A 22932-nucleotide genomic window follows, 5' to 3' on the forward strand; every position below is an offset into this window, starting at 1 on the left:
GTTCAGAGTGAATCAGCACCAGAGGGAAATGAGGGAATTGGGGGTGGGGGGGTGCCTTGTCATTTTTTGCATGCTATCTGGTTTTGATGCCGGAGAATTCGCCCAGAGCCACAGGAGTTTGGATCTATGAGGAATGGCAAAAACTGGCAAAAACACATTTTTTAAATCTGCATTAATGTGGCAATAACGTTTTTCTTTCCTCTGCTTGGGATGATTCATTTGAGACGTTTCTAATGAACTCTGAGCTGCCTGAGGAGTTGAAAGCAAACAAAACTTGCCTGTGCCTGATCTGAGAGACTGAAGAGACTTAACTTCTTTGCAGTGAGGTCGCTTCCGATGGTGTTCCTTTTGAAATTTGACCTGATTTTAATAATCATCTGTGATATTTCTAAAAGTGCAGATTCCCTTGATCTCATTTGACATCTGTTGAAACACTGTGTCCAGGGGGAGGGGCCTGGGAAATCTAGATCTTTAACAAGCATACTAATTGATTCTTATGTGGCACATCTCGGAGTCGGAGAGACCCTCTACCATTGATAGCTTTTTAACTTCAGCAATGAATTTGAGTTGCAGTTTTCTATATCTGAAAAATGAGGATGATAATTTCTATCCCAGAGACCATGCAGTAATTCTGAACCCTTTAAATAATAGAGCCCACAACCTAATCACTACAGAACTTAGTGCTTGGCATTTAAAGGCCCTCCCAAGTATGTTGAAATGAGGAAAAGAGAGCCTATGGCTAGAACGCAGAAAACACTTGGAAAGCTCTAATGTCCTCCTTCCTTACCTGACAGTGTTTTTTTCTTTTTATCAATAATGAGTATGCTAACTATTCTTATTAGAAGTAAGTGTATCTCTTGATGGTCATACTTATTAGAAGTAAGTATACCTCTTTATGGCCAGGAAATATTTCTGTAGAACTTTGAAATTGTTTCTAGCATTAGATCATTAATGAATTTAAATAGAGGCTAAGTCCATTTGCTGGAGTGAATTTATGACTTACTATGTAAATTATTGTCCGTAAATGCTATTTGTCTCTTGTTACTGTGCCAGAATTCTAAACCAAAGTGATCATAATTTCTTGTTATTCCAGAATTCTAAATCATTTTCTTCTTAAGAATATCATTTAGATTTCACATATTCACTGTATTAAAACCTACTATTCCCATTAATTTTAAGAATTTGACTTATGGTATGCAAAGTGTATGGGAATTTAGGATTGCTGAAGCCATTTGTAGAAGGATTGGTGTGCGTGACAGATCCATTTAAGTATGAAACTAAGAATTAAAATCTGGGAATTATGGTTCTAGAACACAGTGTAAATGTTATAAATCTTGTCAATATAAAAATACTACATTTTATAGAAATCAAGATTGTGAGGAAATGTAAGAGTACAATTCTCTTCTCTTTTGTGGTAGTAGGTCAGTCCACATTGTCTAAAGTGGAGTCATAGTTTTTAAGTGACTCTGATATCCTAATATTTGTGCAATATTTTGTCTTAACCTTAGAGTACTCTTTAAGGAACTAAAATTACTTTTTTGTTTTTAAGGAACTAAAATTGCTTTTTATGAACAATTTCTTTTTTTTTTTTTAGAGATCAGAAGTTTTAGTTCTCTTTCTTTTGTTTAAATTCAGGAAGAATTAAGTGTTATGCTTTTTATTAAAAACAGCATATCTAGTATGATATTCTTATTAAAAATTATTTCTATACATTCTATTAAATGTGTGCATTAAATAGACATCAGAGATATATACCTAATAATTATAGTTTTTTATTTTTTATTTAGGATTTGGGTTGATTTTTTTTCTTCCTCTTGTACTTTTCTATATTGAAAGAAATTTTTAAGAAGTGCAGTATCATTTTTATAAAAACATTTAACAAAAGAGAGGTTTGATTATTATGTATTTATAAAGAAAGTTCTGGATTTTAGTAAGTAACCCAAAGGTTGCTTAGTAATCATTATTAGCATTAACTTTCATTCAAAAAATGAGTACTGCTTTGTTTGCCTTTAGGTTTGTTTTATGTTGCTTTATATAATATCCCTGTCAGGACAGTGTAGTATGGTATCTTTCAATGACTTTAAGTTTGCTTTGATATGAATTCTTTGTTATTTAGTACCTATGTGATCTCAGTTAAATTGTGTAACTCGTTCTCATCTAAAACTGGGTATTGTAAATATTTACTTTAGAAGATTGTTATGTGCACTTAAATGACCTAGCCCACTGCCCACAACCCAATGTCTGTTCAAAAGAGAGCAGCTATTATTATTGTTTTTAAAGTACAGATTGTATTTGTATATATGTATGTGTTTCGTAAGTAATGTTCTTAAAGTTATCAGTATATTACACTTCTGTTTGAGTATCTGTAAATTAAAGTGTTCTACAATGGAATTTTCTCAGGTTTGAACTTCTTCTGGTCCTGGAAACTGTGCATCACCATAATGAGACTCGTAATTCTTGATAACTATGATTTGGCTAGTGAATGGGCAGCCAAATACATCTGTAATCGCATCATTCAGTTCAAACCTGGACAGGACAGATATTTTACATTGGGTTTACCAACAGGTAATACACCAATTTTTCCATTTTAGATACTCAAGGTCATGAGATTGAAGGGTTTCATTTAGTAAAATATGTTTCCCCTTTTTTCTTGCCATATCACTGGTTGAGCATATTAATATATAAAGTCAGATATGTGTGTATATATATATATATATATGTATCTAGTATCTATGTTTAATTACTGTTTCTTGTATTAAAATTATATATCACTTACCACTCTAAAATGCAAAAGGAAATTTCTTATATTAAAATTATACATCATTTGCCACTCCAAAATGCAAAAGGAGATATCTTAAGTGATGGTCATAGTATTTTTTGTACCTTTGTCTAGTATTTTGTTTTTAGAGATACTTCTTTTCTTTTTCTTTCTTTCTTTTTTTTTTTTAATTCTTACGTTAGCTAACATACAGTGTAGTCTTGGCTTCAGGTATTCATCTCTTACATATGACACCCAGTGCTCATCCCAAAGAATGTCCTCCTTAACACCCATCACCCATCACCCCTCAGTTTATTTTCTGTATTTAAGAGCCTCATGGTTTGCCTCTCTGTTTTTCTCTTATTTTTCCTTCCCTTCCCCTCTGTTCATCTGTAAAGTTTCTCAAATTCCACATCTGAGTGAAAATATATGAAATCAGTCTTTCTCTGACTGACTTACTTCACTTAGCATAGTACCCTCCTGTTCCATCCATATTGTTGCAAATGGCAAGATTTCATTCATTTTCATCACCAAGCAGTATTCCATTGTGTATATATATCACCTCTTCTTAATCCATTCATCACTTGATGGATACTTGGGCTCTTTCCATAATTTGGCTGTCGTTGATAGCGTCTATAAATATTGTCCCCAATCAGCATTTTTGTATCCTTTGGATAAATTCCTGGTAGTGCAATTGCTGGGTCGTAGGGTAGTTCTATTTTTAATTTTTTTGAGGAAGCTCCACACTGTTTTCCACTGAGGATGCACCAGTCTGCATTCCCACCAACAGTGCAAGAGGGTTCCCCTTTCTGCATATTCTCACCAACATCTGTTGTTTCCTGAGTTGTTAATTTTAGCCATTGTGACAGGTTTGAGGTGGTACCTCATATTGATTTTGATTTGTATTTCCCTGATGATGAGTGATGTTGAGCATCTTTTCCTGTGTCTGTTAGCCATCTGGATGTCTTCTTTAGCAAAGTGTCTATTTATGTATTCTGCCCATTTCTTGACTGGATTATTTGCTTTTATGAGTTTGGTAAGTTCTTTATAGATTTTGGATACTAACCCTTTATCCGATATGTCATTTGCAAGTATCTTCTCCCATTCTGTCAGTTGCCTTTTAGTTTTGCTGATTATTTCCTTTGCTGTGCAGAAGTTTTTTATCTTGATGAGGTTCCAATAGTTCATTTTTGCTTTTATTCCCCTTGCCTCTGGAGACATGTCTGGTAAGAAGTTGCTGTGGCCGAAGTTGAATGAGGTTATTGCCTGTTGTCCCCTCTAGAATTTTGATGGTTTCCTATCTCACAATTAGATCTTTCATGCATTTTGAATTTATTTTTGTGTATGGTATAAAAAAGTGTTCCTGCTTCATTTTTCTGCATGTTGCTGTCCGGTTCTCCCAGCACCATTTGCTAAAGAGACTGTCTTTTTTCCATTGAATACTCTTTCCTGCTTTATCAAAAATTAGTTGGTCATATATTTGTGGATCCATTTCTGGGTTCTCTATTCTGTTCCACTGATCTATGTGTCTGTGTTTGTGCCAGTACCATACTGTCTTGATGATTACAACTTTGTAATACAGGTTAAAGCCTGGGATTCTGATGTCTCCTACTTCGGTTTTCTGTTTCAACATTACTTTGACTATTCAGGGTCTTTTGTGATTCCATACAAATTTTAGGATTGTTTGTTCTAGCTTTGAGAAGAATGCCAGGGCAATTTTGATTGGGATTGCATTGAATGTGTAGATTGCTTTGGGTAGTTTTGACATTTTAACAATATTTGTTCTTCTGATCCATGAACATGGAATGTTTTTCCATTTGTTTGTGCCCTCTTCAGTTTCTTTCAAAAGCTTTCTGTAGTTTTCAGTGTACAGATCTTTTACCTCTTTGGTTAGGTTTATTCCTAGTTATTGTATGGTTTTTGAGGGATATTGTTTTCCCTATTCATATAATTTGTAGGTAAGTTTTTTCAGTAATCATGTTGAGGTACCAGAAGTATGTACTGTTGTCTCTTCGTTTCACCTTCTCTGCCTCATGTACTCTTATTAGCCCTTTGCTATTTCTGTGTGTATTTTCTTTTCATTATAGAAGTATTTTATGAGTGAAAAATTGAAGACTGATATGTCTTCATGACAGAATAAACATTAAGTATTAATTGCATGTTTTATTGCATTCAGTTCACTATTAAGGTTTTTCTTAAAAATTAACTAAGTAGTGTCCTTGATCTCATGATCTCATTTAATTTGATATTGTTGACTTCCCCAGGAGAGAGCACTGGACCGGGAAGCAGAGCTGCTACTTTCTTGGTGACTGCAAGGCATATATTCCTCATCCCTAATCTTTGTTTTTCTTACCTTTAAGAAAGATGAGGATAATAATAGCTGATCATGCTGTTTGAGACTCAAATAAGATGGTGCTTGCTCCAGTCCTTTGTGTACTGTAAATACTATGTAAATTTAAGGTTCCCATAAGCGTGTCTTATTTAAACAGTATTTTTTTTCTTTCTGCATCTTCCTCCATATGTGCTAACTACATAAAAGCTATAATCATAATTTTTCCACTTGTATAATTTCCATGAAAGGTATTGTTTAGCTCATTCATTTGTTATTTTGCTTTTTGTCTTTGATCCAGGCAAAGGGGGATTTGTAAAAATTTTATACCCCAGACTGGCCCCCTCAGCACCCACATTTTTGATTCATGAGCTCCAGTTGTTGAGCATGGCCTCTGTATCAGTTTGCTTACTGTAAATCAGGGCTACACTCAGGCTAGCTGCTTTGATCATTCTGTTTTAAGTATGATGTATAACTACTCAGTAATTTTAACTGGTGGCAGGAAGTCTTCAAAGTCATAAGTGCAAGCAGTCCTAAACATACTTTTGTGAGTTTGGATTTACAACTTTTGGTTTATTTTTGGATAGTTTAACTGCCTAGTAGTACACTTGCCAGGGTGTATTTAGGAAAACCTTTATTAATGTTTCCCACTTTCCTCCTTCATTGACCATTGACAGTGGTAATCATGCGCTCTCCTCCTTTTTGCTTTTGAAGTTTGAATATACATTTTTTTTTTTTTTTGAAAGAGAGAATGTGAGTGGGGTAAAGGCAGAGAGAGGTAGGAGAGAGAGAAGCCCAAGCAGGCCCTGCACTGTTAGCATAGACACTGATGAGGGGCTCAAACTCACAAACTGTGAGATCATGTCCTGAGCCAAGGCTGGATGCTTGACTAGCTGAGCCACCCAGGTGCCCCTGAATATACATTTCTGTAATTGCAAGCAGCATGCTATATTATTATTATCCCTCCACAAACACAGTTTCTGGGGAATAGCTACTTGATGTTTATTGACATGATCTTAACAAGTTTCACGTGTAAGGGCCTCCATGCTTCCTGCCTCCCAAACTTATTCCCTGATTCTCTTACTCTGAATCATGATAGGATAATTTGCCTGCTTGTAGTTCAAAGAATGGACCTGAACTTGCTGGCTTTGCTTTGACTCATGTTGTTAGTGTGTTACATAATGAAAACTGTGTGAGCCTTGGAAGCAGACAGAATCTCTTGAATCTCTGGCTTCATTGCCATGTGATTTTTGGCAAATTCCTTAATCTTTTTGACCCAGTTCTTCTGTCCTCAAAATGGGAAAGATCATGCCAGTTTCCCGAGGTTGTGTGATTTATATGAGTCAATATATAAAAATACCAGTGTAACTGAGGGGCGCTTGTGTGGCTCAGTTGGATAAGCGTCTGACTTTGGCTCAGGTTATGATCTCATAGTTCGTGAGTTTGAGCCCTGCACTGGGCTCTGTGCTGACAGCTCAGAGCCTGAAGCCAACCTGTATGCTCTGTGTCTCTCTCAAAAAAGGAATAAACACTAAAAGAAAACTAAAAAAAACAAAAAACAAAAACAAACAAAACAGTATAGCTATCATATGGTAAGCATACAAATATTATCTCTGAACCTCGTCCCCCATCTTTTTTCTGTTCTCAGTTACAACTTAACCCTATCTTTGACAATTGTAATTCTACTCCTTCCTCAAGACTCAGATGAAATGTCTGCAGACTTCATATAGGTTATTTTTAACATTTTTGATACGGTTAGTTTGTATTTGCCTATTCCTATCTTGTGAGATTTTTAGGATAGAAACAGTTTTAATCTTTGTTTTATCTGATTTCTAGTAAGCACTTGGTAATAATTATGTTAGATTTTGCAAAGCAGACATTAAAATGAAGTTTCTTTAACCACTTCACCATGTACCATATTTTTCATTATTTTCTTCAGCCACTTTAATTAAAAAGTAGAAAATGAATGTGGTTTGTTTTCATCACTGTTGTGACTCCTTACTTTTTTTATTCATATATTCTTAAGGAAGGAATCCTATAATTATACTCTTGACACCAAAACACACATAGATTTATTTATGCTTCAGGAAAGGAAGAAAAAAGCATATTTATCCATCTGTTAGATAAGTTTTATGTTAGAGTGCCATAGTTTAGGATGGAATTATAAAATTTGACCACATAAATTATTAATTACAGTTTAAAATAGTATGTTTTCTTTAGTTTTAAGAAATTCTTTTAGTCTCTGTTCTCTGAACCTATGTGATATGTATTATTTAAAGCCACTTGTATTATTCTTTCATCTCAAATGAAAGGCAGTCTTTTTACTACTGTGAAATTCCCTTTGTATTTGTTTTTCTAAAGGACTTATTAGTTCTCTCATACTTCTGTCTGCCACTTGAGTAGAAATTTTGTGTGCATGCTGTATTTTTGTATAATTTGTTTTATGATGGTGGATAGATTAGGAATTAATCATTATTCCAGCCAGGACTGGGAGGGCAGGTCACTTGTTATGGGTACAGTCAATCTAACCTTCCAATTTGTAGTTAAAAAAATACAGCAATTTTAAAAACAGAGAGTGTCTTCAAGTGGCTTAATTTATGCTTCTTTATTGTGCCATGTCATGAAGCACTATCAAACTGATTTTAATTTTATGAAACATGTATAAACTAATCACATTTATAAAACAATAAAATCAAGAACTCAGATGAAGTATCCAAAGCCAAGATCCCATTTCCAAGAATCATTTTACTTTATACATTTTAGCTGATAACATGCTGAAGAAACATAAGGTACAGAATCTCCAGTTAAAATCATAAAGGTTAAGTTTCCTCAATCAGTCCTTGCCAATTTCTGAGTCTATTTTGAAAGTAGAGGCAATATTTAAATTTAGCTGTGGTTTCCCTTTTGATTTCATTAAATGGTCCACTTGACCTATTTATATATCATTTATGCTATAAATCCTTCTCTAAAAAGAGCTTTTTCTCAAAAGGTGAGGTGTTTATTTTTCTTTTTATTCACATGTGCTTTCTAGAAGTTTCTAATCTTGGAATATCGATTATTTCCAAATATTCAACAACTCTAGAATAATTTTCCAAAGTGTAATTTCTTTTGACAGAGTTCTAGTTTTACACAGCAAATTCTACTTAATTAAGAGTTAAGGTACTTTGCAAATGTGTGTATAATTTTAAAAATTTTGTTAATTTAATATATATTTAAATTAGTAATTGTTTCCCTATACATTAGAAATAGAGAATATCATTAAGAGAATAAAGTTAATATAAACATTTAAAAATAGATTTTTCATTTAAGTTAGAAAATGGAATCTTTATCTGTTTCAGGGAGTACACCTTTAGGATGCTATAAAAAACTAATAGAATATCACAAGAATGGAGACCTTTCTTTTAAATATGTGAAGACCTTTAACATGGATGAATATGTAGGTAAGCGATATTATTTGAATATATTATTTGAATAGGTTATATTTTAAATAAAATGAATATAGTTTGAGAATTAATAACATTTGAATTTATGTTTTGGATGTAATATGACTATTTCTAGAAGATAATGTACTGCCTTTTGATGAGGTTGGGAGTTTATATTAAGAATGTCCATATTTTTATGATGCCAGCATGATATAGTGGAAGGAATATGGGACTAGAAACCAGAAGATCAGTATTCATCTTGGGTTCTGCCATTCACCAGTCATGGCAGCTTTCATCCAGTCCCTTCACAGTTCTTACTCTTTTTTTTTCTTTTTCATATTTTATTGTATATTTATCAGAGAAAGTGCAAGCAGGGGAGGTAAAGACAGAGGGGGACAGAGGATCCAAAGTGGACTCCATGCTGACAGCAGAGATTTCATTCCAGGGCTAAAACTCATGAACCATGAGAATATGACCTGAGCTGAAGTCGAATGCTCAATCCACTGAGCCATCCAAGCATGCCCTCACCCTTTTTTTTTCTTAAGGCAGAGTTAAAACCAATGTTGTGAAGATAGATTGAGTACGATGTATGTAAAAATAATTAGTAAAATAAAGATTTTTCAAATATAAATGTATTTATATTTATGACTGTGAAGATTTTATGATTCATTGGTAACTTGCTTAACAGGAAAGATCGGTGATGCAAACAAAACTCTGTTTTAAACTTTGAACACAGGAATACATTTTACTTACTTACTTACTTACTTACTTATTTATTTATTTATTTATTTATTTCTGAGAGAGAGAGAGAGAAAGAAAGAGAGACAACATGAGTAGGGGAGGGTCAGAGAGAGAGGGAGAATATGTGTGTTGTTCAGGCTCCAGGAATACACAGGAATACATTTTACTTACTTACTTACTTACTTACTTATTTATTTATTTATTTATTTATTTCTGAGAGAGAGAGAGAGAAAGAAAGAGAGACAACATGAGTANTAACAGGAAAGATCGGTGATGCAAACAAAACTCTGTTTTAAACTTTGAACACAGGAATACATTTTACTTACTTACTTATTTATTTATTTATTTATTTCTGAGAGAGAGAGAAAGAAAGAGAGACAACATGAGTAGGGGAGGGTCAGAGAGAGAGGGAGATACAAAATCTGAAACAGGCTCCAGGAATACACAGGAATACATTTTACTTACTTACTTACTTACTTACTTATTTATTTATTTATTTATTTATTTCTGAGAGAGAGAGAGAGAAAGAAAGAGAGACAACATGAGTAGGGGAGGGTCAGAGAGAGAGGGAGATACAAAATCTGAAACAGGCTCCAGGCTCTGAACTGGCTGTCAGCACAGAGCCTGACGCGGGACTCGAACCCACAAACCAGGAGATCATGACCTGAGCCGAAGTCGGACACTTAACCAGCTGAGCCACCCAGGCGCCCCATGGAATACATTTTCAATGGTAGTCCAAGTGATAGTCAAAGAATTGTTTGTGATTCAGTATACTTTGCATGCATACAGGAAGAATAGATGAGAAACATGGACCAACATTTCAGATGTATGGCGAATTAATTTCTGTGGAGTTTAGCACATAAATCATTTCCATTGGTAAAATTTTCTGTGTTTGCGAAGTGGAGTACGGTAGTTTAATGCATGTGAACTAGACTTCTGTTTTCAATTTCAGCCTCTTTGTGAGCTGAGTGATCTTGGGAAAGTTTACTTAATTTTTATGTGCTTTTGATCATCTATAAAATAGGAATGATAAAAGTATTCTCAGAGATGTACAAATTATTTGAATTAATACATATGTATAAGGTGGTTAATATAATGTTTGGCATATTATGAGTAGATATTCCACATAAAAATGCCTTTAAGTTGAATATGGTTATAGAAAGGTTATATATTTTAAATAGCATCTGTGTCTTGATCAGAAAAGTAAACATTGGATTTATTCCTGGAAATACTTACATCTTTATTTATTAACTTTTAATTTAGGACTTCCCAGAAATCATCCTGAAAGCTACCATTCTTATATGTGGAATAACTTTTTTAAGCATATTGATATAGATCCTAATAATGCTCATATCCTTGATGGGAATGCTGCAGATTTACAAGCAGAATGTGATGCTTTTGAAAAGAAAATAAAAGAAGCTGGAGGAATTGACCTTTTTGTTGGAGGTATGTAAACATTTTGTCATCACTCTTACCTTTATGTGATATGGGGAACACCTGTAATTGTCTATAATATCCACTTATTCAGTACTGATTTTTATTTTACTTTATTTTCATCAACAATATCTTAAGATTGTAAGTTAGAATTGTATAAATTATGTCTTGAGAAGTAAGTCCCAATACCTGCTAAACTTTTCTATTACCTCTTTAGAATTCACAGTTAACTACATCTTACAAAATGCATTATGTTTCTTTAACTAAATAATTCTTACCTTTTACAATTTCTTTACAATTCCAAACCAGCTTTCTTACCAAATTACAGGGTTAAGTCTCTAAAAGTTTGCATATAGGACAGGTAGATTTTAGCATTTCTGTACTGATCACTTAAATCGCTTCATGTCACTTAAAAAATCAGTTAAGAATGATACAAGACTTTATCATCACCCTTTAGTTAATATGAACTAAGCTGTATAATTATCTTTATAAACTCCAAATGAATAAATTTTTTATTGGCTAAACTCCACTTGAAAAAAAAGTAAATGTATATGTATGTGTGTATATATATTACATATATATGTATGTGTGTATATTATATGTATATATACATACACATGTGCACACATACATATATAATATACATATGTGCACATGTGTATATATGTATATATACACACACACCCAAGTATGCATGTGTGTGCATGATGTACCATTGAAAATAGGAGGAAGTGTATTTTTTAATGTTTATTTATTTTGAGAGAGAGAAAGTGTGCCCACTCGTGTGCATGCGAGTAGGAGAGGGAGAGGGGCACAAAGAGGGAGAGAGGATTCCAAGCAATTCCAAGTGGTGGAGCCTGATGTGGGGCTGCATCTCAAGACTGTGAGATAATGACCTAAGCCAAGCCAATATCAAGAGTTGGACACTTAACCAACTAACCCACCAAGGTGCTCCAGAATATTCTTTCTTTGTAATGATAACATGATTTTCTGTAATTATTATGAAGCCTGTGAAACATCTAATAAGTTACCATAAGAATAATATAACATCAACTAAACTGAAACTAAAATGATTTTTACCAGAGTTATTAGTATTCAATTAAACATATCAAGCTCTAAGTTAACATTGAGTTCTCTGGATATATCTTATATTTAATTTATTAGAAGATTGCTTAAATGTACATGAATTGGATCTTTAGTAGAGCTGTATTTTGAGGTTAATTTATGGTTGAGGTGGCCAAGTATGGTTGAGGTGGTTGATTGCCCTTGGGGAAAATTTGGGTATTATAGTCAGGCATAAATTTTCATTCTGTTTTGACCACTTATTATCTGAATGACCTTGAGAAATTTATTGAAGATCATTATAATTAAAGTTATTTGTAAAACAGGAATTAATATTAGCCATTCCAAAACTTAATGAGAACTAAGCATGTCATAACATGTAAAATGACTTGCGTAGTGGTTGGTATATAACTGGTGCTCATTCAGTGTTACTTCAGTCTTGTTTTTCTGAACTGTAGATGCTAAAATAATTGTTCTGTAGGTTATTGAATTTCCTGCATTAACTGAGTTACTTCTAAGGGTATCCAGTGAGACTGAAATTTTTTTCTTTGAGGAAATTTTTATCTCAACATAGCAGAACCAGTATCATTTACTTTGTTTTGTAGATGGGATGGTTTTTCTCTGAGCAGGAATCCAAGCTAGGCTGTTTTGCTTTCAAAATTGAAAGTTATCTATGTTTTAATAAAATTTGCTAATATTTCAGTCTCCCTGGGGAAAACATTTGCTTTCCAGTTTTGTCCATATGGCTTAATTCTGAGATAATTACCGTTTGTACTTTCCATATCAAGACTAAGGCAGTTCATATTTGTGAGTGTTAAAGGAATATATTACCCATGCATTCTTCATATTTTCTAAAATCCATACCAAAATCATGTAGAATTACTATAAATTACTATAATTATACTTAATGTGTCTATATTTTAGTTATATCAAGAAATATTTTTACTTATTTACCATTATGCAAAAAGGCATGGTAGTTATTAGAGGTTCATTATTAAACATGGCTTAATGAAAAATATGTTATTTACTTTTTTATTTAAATATCTTTTTTCATGTTAATTTATTTGCCTTGCATAAGGATCCATGTGACAAATCCTTTGGGGATTCAATACTAGGAAATAGAATTTACTGGGGGGGAAGATCATAATAACTCAACTCCATTTTCTTTTTTATCTGCTTCCCAGAAAGCATTTATAGCTTAAAGTAATGTTTAAGGTTGACTATCCCTTGTCAAAGAGTTTTTTTTCCTAGGTTTCTTTATTTATTTTGAGAAAGAGAGTGGGGGAGGGACAGAGAGGGAGAGAGAATCTCAAGCAGGCTTTGCACTGTCAGCTCAGAGCCCAATGTGGGGCTCGATCCCACGACCAATGAGATCATGACCTGAGCGGGAACCAAGAGTGGATGCTTAACTGACTGAGCCACCCAGGTGCCCGTATATAAGATTTCTAGTAGGACTTTCTTCATTCCCCATTTAAGTCACTCCTCATTTCTTTAGCTTTTGGTATATTACCTCATTATAAGTTGCCTTAGTTTTCCATTTGAAACAGATGGAGTATAAATTATAATTATTTATGTTTATGACTGACTCTTCTAGAAAGACCCTGTTTTCTAACCAGTTTTTGTCTTAAGCTTCCTGCAGTCATTCTCCTCTGACCAAAATATATATATTAAGATGACTTCCTTGCCTCTTATATTAACATCTTCACTGTAGTCATGTCATGGTCCAGGGTCTGCCATTTTATATTTACCATCCAAAGGATGTAATTATTCTGTGAATACAGGGAGAAGGGTTAGCTTACTGCATTTACTTTGAACTTTTTCCTGTTGGGGTACCCTATTATTGGATGTATACTCATGAAAGAATCTCATTTGATTCTTTGCTTTTGTTGATCTTGGTTTGTTATTGGATTTTCAAGATGAGGCTTGGTATCTGGGTCTTATCACTTACCCTTCTTTTGTTCCAGGGTTTGTTGGTTATTAAAAACACTAAGAACTGAGCCAAATGGGATCAAAATAACAGCCTTAATAAAGGTAAAGTTGGATTAGAGATTTCAGGTTGGGCTTGAGGCCAAAATGGGTTTCCTATTCCTTCCACCTTAACTGGAAATAGTAGGATGAGAAGAACTCAAGACTATGAACCCATCATTTCTTACTACTGGTAAATAGAATAGGAATTCCCTTTCCTCAATGGAAAAGAAAAAAGAGGAAAATGTATAATCTCTACAGTTCTCATTCTTTCAGTGATGACAGATTTGTTAAAAGAAAGAGTAAAGTGTATCATGCAATCCCTGACCTATCCCCAGCAATAAAATACACAAATACAAAATTTTCTAAATAAACTATAAAGGTATTACTAACTTTAAAATTATTTTAAGATACTGTTTTTAAAAAAGTAAAAATAAGACAGTAGGGGAAAACTTTAACCCTCCTCTTTGGCTATATGGTTAGATTCTTTGGTTTGAAAGTAAGTATAACCTATCTTGGGACCAAAAGTGAATTAATTGGAATGACTCCGGGCTAACTCACAGAATTGGTAGAAGGGTCGAAATAGCCAAGTCTTTGAAAGAACAAGAACAAAGGAGCCTGAGAGCTCCAGAGTAGGAACTCATGGACCCTCTCCTGCAGTGCTATCATCAATACCTCAGCTCTAGATACCTTCTTTATTTTTTGCATCCTTGCTCAATTTTCAGAATTTCTTGAGAGAAATTCTGATTGTTTCAGCTAAGGACACGTATTTACCATTAGACCATAATCATCCTGCCTCAGAGAGATATATAAAGTAGGTTAAAGTCCCCTCCATTGTGAGGGAAGCAGGGCAGGGTAGAGGAGAAGGGAGAAACTGTACTGAGAATACTGAAGAATAGCGGCCATCTGTTCATTTATTCAGCCATTATTTATTGAGGGCCTCCTATGTATCCTGTATTGGTCTAAGAGGTAGGGATAGAGTAATTAAGAGAAAATCCTTACGCCAGTGAAATTTACATTCTACCCCACAAAGTTGTAGGGACACAGGAGAGGCATGTAATCTAGACTCTAAGGAGTTAGAGTTAGAGAGATTTCATTAAGGTGCTAATATATTAGTTTGACTTAAAGACTCAGAATTTGCCATGGTTGTTAGATTTCATTATTGTTTTAAAGAAAGTTTTGTAAAGCTTTGTGAAATATTCTGAATAATTTTAAAATGTTTTATATCAGGAAGCTCAATTTCTGATAGTTACTCATGGTTAGTAAGGGACTGTATTGACACTACTGATAATTTCTGTCATACTGTATACACTTTTGTATGACCCACATCACCACTCAGAACACTGGTGTTGATCCTTGAGGACTTCCTATTTTTTCTGGAACTTTTTTTTTCATGGTTCTATCCTTTCTTCTTTATACATAAATAGAAAAATGTAAAGATGTACACTTAACAGGAGAAACAGAACTGTTTTTACAAATATAGAGAGAAATCCGTATCTTTAATTTAAAACATGTGTTAACAAGCATATATACACTAATGGAAAAAATCCATAGATATTAACCACTTGTAGGTTAGGCTTGAGGTCACCACATTAAAAATTCCTAAAATGTAGTACTTTGGTAGCTTATATCTGCTCCCTAAGATTTTCATTTCTTCCATCAAAACCAGGTTATTTGTGGTCATATTTTGCTTTGTTGTACTCTGGGAGAAACTGGTTAGAATTGTAGGTTAAGAGTCAGTAAAATACACCTATCTGCCATTAAAGTAAATATGCAGAATATAGATGTAACAGGTATTTTGACTCAGAACTTGTGAGTTTATTTTTTCATTGATGTTGTCAGAAATCTGACTAGCTTGGAGGGTACACATGTGTGAAACTTGATTTATTCATGCCATAGAGATTCTTCATTTTACAAAAATATTTACTTCCAATTTCATTCAAATAAGGAATGTTATGTTCCTATCTATTATTTAGAGGTGATCCTAGAATATTAGCTGGTAGTATGTCTATTTAAAGCAATGTTTTCAAGTTGTGGTTGTCACTCATTATTAGATCATGAAATATAGTTATTCACATTTAGCATTTCCCTTTTGTGTGTTTTGCTAATGAAACAGAATTAAATAGAATGTCTCCTAGCAAGGGTAAGTATTATTTCGTGCAGTTCTTGTTTTTAATTACATTTGTTTGTGTTTATGTGTGCACATGTGTAGACTGTCAAATATATTTCTTGTCTCTAGTCAAAAAAGTCTGAAGAAAATTACTGCCCCGTATTATCCAATCTAGACATTTTTGCAAGTGAAGATACTACTACAGGGAGGTGCAGTAGTTAATTGCCCCATCTAGACTAGAACCAAGCAAGTTAAAGTGTTAAAGACCACTATGCTAGGCATGTAAACTAAGATTTAGATTTCAGTTTTGTGTCCGTATTTACTAAATTGTTACCTTGAATAAGTCATGTATTATTCTTAAATGTCAGAGTTTCCTTTTTTTGTTTATTTTTGAGAGTGCAAGTGGGAGAGGGGCAGAGACTGCGGAACAGAGCATCCAAATCGGGCTGTATGCTGACAGCAGCTTATAGCAGTGAGCCTCCGATGTGGGGCCCGAACTATTGAACAGTGAGATCATGACCTGAGCTGAAGTCAGACCCTCAAATGACTGAGCCACCCAGACGCCCCCAGAGTTTTCTTTTGAGCTGAAAAACAGGCTGGGGAGAGGAAGCAAATAGGCCTAATAAGACTATCTTTAAGATTTTTTTAATATGTGTGTTGTTGAGACGTGAAAAATCTTTATAAACTGTAAAGTGTTAATACAAATATAATGGAATACTTAATTTTACTGCTATTACAATCATGCTTGCTCAGTCCTAAGCACATGAAGAACATTGAAATACTTGTTGAATCAAATACAGGAACAAATATTTTCATGCAGCATTAGAAATTCAGCTATCAAATAAAATAAGGGGAGCGTGTTTATGACTTTACTCTTTAAAACAACTTGAACTTTGGGAAACCTTATTTACTTTATGTGTATATGTGTGTGTATACTTCTTTTAAAAGGAATTGGTCCAGATGGTCATATCGCTTTCAATGAGCCAGGATCCAGTTTAGTATCAAGGACAAGATTAAAGACTCTAGCAATGGACACCATTTTGGCAAATGCTAAATATTTTGATGGAGATTTATCGAAGGTGCCAACTATGGCTCTCACAGTTGGTGTGGGGACAGTGATGGATGCAAGAGAAGTAAGAATTAAATATTCTTTGATGTCTATAGATTTTGGAGGAAATATGGCACCAAATAAGTGATATTTTGGTTATATCCTATTCACAATGTAAATTGTTATCTAGCTTTCAGTAGCTTCTGTAAGTCTCATTGCAGTGTTTAGAATTCAACTAAATTAAGGTTTTGGAGCTTACGTAAACTAAGAATTAGGCACCATTCCTTTTGGAATACTGCTTCATTTGCCTATTCCTAACTCCAGTCTGAGTTTCTAAAATCATACCGATCAAATGGTCTGTTTTTAAGTGAAATAATCTTGTGAAAAGACTCTCAGGTTAGTTAACACTAAACTACTTTTAGAGGCTCAGGATAATTTAGTGTAAAGTACATCTTGACTGTAGGAGGGTAGCCAGTTAGTTTCTGACAGAAAAAGAACCCATCTAAGGCTGGATCTGTTCTAAATTTAGTATACTTAAAAAGGCAAGAGCTCTGAACACACCCTGCCTGTTTTTTAGTTTTTAGTTTTTAGGTATTTTTAAAGAACCATTATGTTTTTTAAAGTTTGTTTATTTTTGCAAGAGGGAGAATCCCAAGCAGGCTCCGTACTGTCTGCACAGAGCCCAAAGTGGGCTTGAACCACAAATTGCGAGATCATGACCTGAGCCGAAATCAAGAGTCAGACACTTAACCAACTGAGCCACCAGGCACTCCCTAATTTTTAATTGGGCTTTCCTGTCCTTCCCTGAGAATAAAAGAACAGATTATAGTCAGCTCATGATTATAAGTGGTTACATCATATGGAAACTCCTTTCTTTTCTGTCAACAAAGTGGGATAGGTTCTGAGTAAAGTGTACAGACAAGTTGTGATGAATGAGTAAGTGATCTTAATGTAAATATGTCTAGACTTGAACATACACCTAGAACTGCCATTCAAAATGTAGTTCATGCAAAAGTGATCAGTATATGAGGAAAGACCTTTCAAGGATTGAAATTTCATAGTAATTAAGTTGAATTTTAGACCAATTGTATTTCTAAAAAATGAAACAAAGTTATACAAATAGATATCTTCCATTTAACAAGATTAAAGTTATAATGTAACTTACGCTCATTCTTAGAATGAAGAGAGGGTTATTTAGACATTGATTTTTTTTTCTTTTGGTCAGTTTTTCCAACAAAATTTTATGATGCCACTCATTCACCTCACAATTTTCACTCCCAGCCTGATTATATCATCATTATGGCAGAACTGTTCTAGGACTTTAATATTTTTACAGGGGCCTTAGTACTTTTTTTTTATAGCATTCTTTTAAAACAAGTATTATGTCATGGTACTTAATGATTTTCTTATCTTTAATTTTAAAGAGCTTAATGTGTACAGATTTTCATTTCCCAGTGGTTTTAACTGTGACATAAGCTGCTCTTCAGTTTTAGTTTCATTAAGATCAAATACATTTAAGGAGTGCTGGGCTGATTCAGGCAGTAGAGCACACAACTCTTGATCTCAGGGTTGTGAGTGCAAGCCCCATGTTGGATGTAGAGGTTACTTAAAATTAAAATATTTTTAAAAATGCACTTAATAAAATTTCGTATCAATTTATGGGGCAGATGCTACCTGTTAAATGGAAAGTACATTTGAATAGGAAACTAAATTTCTAAGTAGTTAGTTCATATGTAAGAAGCTTCATTTTAGCAACTTGCTAATGAAGACCTTCTGTACACACCTTGGAAGTGACACCCTGGAAGTTATTACAGGTTTCTTCAAGACTTGGGAATTGTCAATTAGATAAGGAATCACACCCATCACTACTTTTTCACTCTTTCCATGGCTTGAGGCCTTCACACTAATAGTCTGTGTGAAATGCTCTACTTTTCTGGACCTTGCTTTGCTGAAATGGCACCTTGCAGTTTTCAATGTTCAGAACGCCCATTCTTGATGATAATCCTTATAATCAGAGTTACTTCTATTTTCTCTCAGACCATTGTTCTTTTCCTTTTTGGCACTTTTCACAGTTTCTGATTGTTGTATGTTTACTGGTTTAATCTTTTTTCTTACTAACTTACAATCTCTGTGAGTTTATAGGTCATATATATCCAGCACCTTACACTGTCTGCAATATAATGGGAATTTAGTAACTTTTGGGAATAGTTTGAATGTATTATCTTCATGATTCATGTTAGACAAGGTTAGCTCTATCCACAGGTTGGTTATTTACTTGAACTACCAGATCTGATTTTTGTTGACTTTTCGCTCTTTGTCAGAAGCTAAACCTGCCTTCAAAGGATTCAAATTTGTTTTTATTGAGGTATATTTAAGGATATTGTCATATATTTTAAAGGTAATTTCAAAAGAAGAGACATTTTCTTTCACTTTTATAACATCTTTATAATTATCATATATAATTATAATGCTTTGGGTATTCTTAACATGACATAGGAAAAACTAATAAAACTTAAAAATCTTCTTTTGATTTTGTTGCCTTACTAAAAATCACCAAGGCCACCAGTGATTTCTTTATTGCTAAAACCAGCATCTTACCTGCAGGTCTTGTCCAGCGGGGCCTCTTTTCATCATCTACAACTGTTGACCATTCCTTCCATCATAAAACTCTAGCGTTCTTCATTCTTTCTGGGGATTCCTTCTCAGTCTGCTTCCAGGCTGTTCTTCCTCCTTCTGCCTTTTGAATATTGTTGTTCCCTAGAGTTTCATCCTGGAACTACGTATCTACCCTGCATGCTTTGGAGCATGACTTTTTTTTTTTTTTTTAATAAATCAACAGCAGTAACTCTACTACATATCTTTATCTTGTAGTCATTCTGAAGCTTCAAATTTCATATTTCCAACTTCCAGCTGACATCTAGATATTTAAAGATTCCTTACATGCTTACACTGTCCAAAATTTAAATTTATCTTTCTACCAAATTTGCCTTTCTTCTGAATATTCATTCTCTTGGTGAATAACAACACTCACCCTGAAGTTTATGTGAGTTTGAAACACGGGTCATTCTCAGCATCTTCTCTACATCAAATGAGTCTACAAATCCCAACTATTTAACAAATTACCTAGAGGTAAATAAGGATCCTGCCCTCCTTCCGTCACTACTGCCTATTAAGTTTATATCAATTTTTTCAAGAATTATTGTAAACCCATTCTAAATGATGGCTATATCTGTTCTTTATGTAGCATATTCTCTGTGTTACAGTCTGAATTATTTTTTTCAAAAGCATAGTTCAGTTTATTACTTACCTATGTAATTAAGAGTCTCCAATGCCATATTATTCTAGCAAAAGATGAAGCCTAGCCTCTCTGGCAAAAAAGTCTCCATTATCAAATCTCAACCAGTATTCAGGCATTTCTTTCATTTTTCCTATACTCCAGCCTTATCAAATTTCTAGCTTTTAACTGACCACCCCATCACTGTCTGACATGCTCTCTCTATGGAGCTTTCCTGCTTATCCTTAAAGACTTGGTTTCAGGTAAGAGCAACTATAAAGCTTTTTCATGAGAGAAATACTTTCCTTCAGAATAGTGGAGCGGGTACAGTACAACTAATCATATATCACCATCAAATTCCATTCTGGGAGCAACTTTTTTTTCATTTCTTCTAGATATTATGAATTCTCAGTTAAAGGTTGTGTATGTCTTAGGCTTGCACACACACCCTAATGAGTAATTCTTCATCCCACTCCAGACTTTCAAAAGCTTCCTTTCATTTTACTCCCTTCATAAGGCTGTGTGTTTTCCCTTTCTCATTGGTAAATGTTTGTCTTTTCAGTTTTTTCAGTGTATATTTGACATAGAAATTTGTTGTCACTTCTCCCATTACCATTTTACATTATTTGCTTCAATAATGAAAGACTGTTAGCTCATATTGCCTAATTGGTAGACTTTTTAACAGTTTTCTCATTTCTCGAGACATTCTAATGTAGTTAAGGATATAGACCCTGCAATCAGACTTCTTGTTTATATCTTAGTCTTACCAAAACATTGGGCAAGTAACAGAATATTTGTGCTTCTATTTCATCTTCTGTGAAATGTGAATAAGAACAGTATCCCATGGTGTTTTGTGGAGATAAATGAGATAATTCAAGGAAAGTGCTAAGCTTGATGTTCGAACTTTGTAACCATCAAAACATATTTTGACACTCTCATAAAATAACCTAAAAAAATGTCCTTCATGCAGCAATCATTAGATTTAAGGAAGGATGAAAGAAGTAGAGACTTCTCAAGTGTTAGTCTAAGGACTTCTGCCAGACTGCTTAATAATCACTTAGGAGACCCTGATTCCTAGATCCTAACTCCAAAGATTATAAATTAGAAGACAGGATGAACAAAGATTATAAATTAGAAGACAGGATGAAACAAAGACTCTGTATGGTTTTTTTTTAACTCCTCTATAGCACATATATTACTTTTAACAATAAACAAAACAAAACACTGGTGAATAATATCCAGCAAGGGAAACTAACAAATCTGTTAATCCATGTTATTATACCTTGTTATAATTATACCTTATTACCTTATTATATCAATTTTTGTTTTAAAAAACAAAAGCTTTTATGTGATGCTTTATTAAATTCTCCACTAACCTATATCTTTATACTTAAGAACAAGAAGTCTCAATAAGAATTTTTGTAAAAATTCATACATATCTCTCAGTTCATGGGCTCTAACAGTAATGAGTATAGCTTCAAAATGAAAGGTATTAAATCTTGATAAAATAAGTTTAGTATCTGGTTCATTAATATTTAATTTCTTACTGGTTTAGAAGTCTGGTTTTAAAATACGGAAAGCAGAATTTTTATGTTGTTACTATATTTTTGAATTATAACCACTTTAATATGCATTTTTTAGTTAACCGTTATAATGAGAAAAATCATGTTTAAAGATTACATATATTATTTAGATTAAATAGGATTGATTTAGTGCTGAAAATGGTGAAGATTCATTCTGATGCATATACACTTACATTTGCACATGTTCTTTGAATCGTTAAGTTTTAGGAATTGGGGACCAAGAGCTTGGATTTTCTATAGTTCATAAGGCTATTCTCAGTCATGTGTGCTTAAAGGACAGTTCTTGCATTTAAGTAGATCTCTAATCCTTTTTGACATCTAGTTTTTGTTTCAAGACAACTTTAGATAGCACATGTTCAGTAAAATGGTCTTTAGGTGTCTTTCTCTTACTTTCAAAGTAATATCTACTCTTGATTGTCTGGACTAGAGCAATTGGAATATCATTCTTGGTTATATAAATTATTTGCTGACCTGTAGTTCTGCTTTTGCAAATCAGCCCTTTTCTTTCTTCTTCATTCTCCCAAGTCTCTTCTGCACATCAGTATCTAATGCATTAGTAATTATATGCATTATGGTATATTCAGCTATACTTTTTTACTTCCTTAAGTCAAAAGAGAGAGAACAGTTTATGCTTGCCTTTTACCTTGAACAGAAATAAAACCCTTGAACTGTGAAGTAATATGTAGCTATTTATTTTTATTTTACCTTCAGAAGAATATTGGTGCTAACCTCTTTGTTTCTTAAAAAAGGAGCTTTTTAGTAATTTGAAACATGTTTTAAGAATTAATTAACATGCACTGGTCATGATTTTTCAGGTAATGATCCTTATAACAGGTGCACACAAGGCATTTGCTCTCTACAAAGCAATAGAAGAAGGCGTAAATCACATGTGGACGGTTTCTGCTTTCCAGCAGCATCCCCGAACTATCTTTGTGTGTGATGAAGATGCTACTTTAGAATTAAGAGTTAAAACTGTGAAATACTTTAAAGGTGAGCATTGAAATTTCAGAAGCTGACTGTGAGAACATTCCATTGTAGATGAGAGTTAAAACTTAGTAAGATTATGGAGTTATATCCTGCACTGTGCCTATTGGCATTTTGCCAACACATTAGCCAGTTCTTTTTAAGGAACAGAAAAGTCTCACTGCAGATAATAGTTGCTTTCAGAATATTTTACTATTTTTTTTCATGAAGAGAATCTTCAAT

General features: G+C 33.7%; 1 protein-coding gene across 2 annotated transcripts in view; it reads left to right on the plus strand.

Moving 5' to 3' along the window:
* The window catches only part of GNPDA2 (glucosamine-6-phosphate deaminase 2), a 29963-nt gene that overhangs the window by 673 nt on the left and 6358 nt on the right, over positions 1-22932 (plus strand). For both annotated transcript variants that reach the window (XM_077746526.1, XM_077746527.1), the window contains 5 exons: positions 2401-2565; positions 8426-8527; positions 10514-10696; positions 16770-16954; positions 22542-22716. In XM_077746526.1, coding sequence (XP_077602652.1) covers positions 2442-2565; positions 8426-8527; positions 10514-10696; positions 16770-16954; positions 22542-22716 — 769 coding nt within the window. In that variant the 5' untranslated portion in view covers positions 2401-2441. The remainder of the gene's footprint in view (positions 1-2400; positions 2566-8425; positions 8528-10513; positions 10697-16769; positions 16955-22541; positions 22717-22932) is intronic.

The sequence above is a fragment of the Crocuta crocuta genome, unplaced genomic scaffold (genome assembly GCF_008692635.1).
Source record: "Crocuta crocuta isolate KB4526 unplaced genomic scaffold, BGI_CrCroc_1.0 scaffold269, whole genome shotgun sequence".
NCBI classification, from domain to species: domain Eukaryota; kingdom Metazoa; phylum Chordata; class Mammalia; order Carnivora; family Hyaenidae; genus Crocuta; species Crocuta crocuta.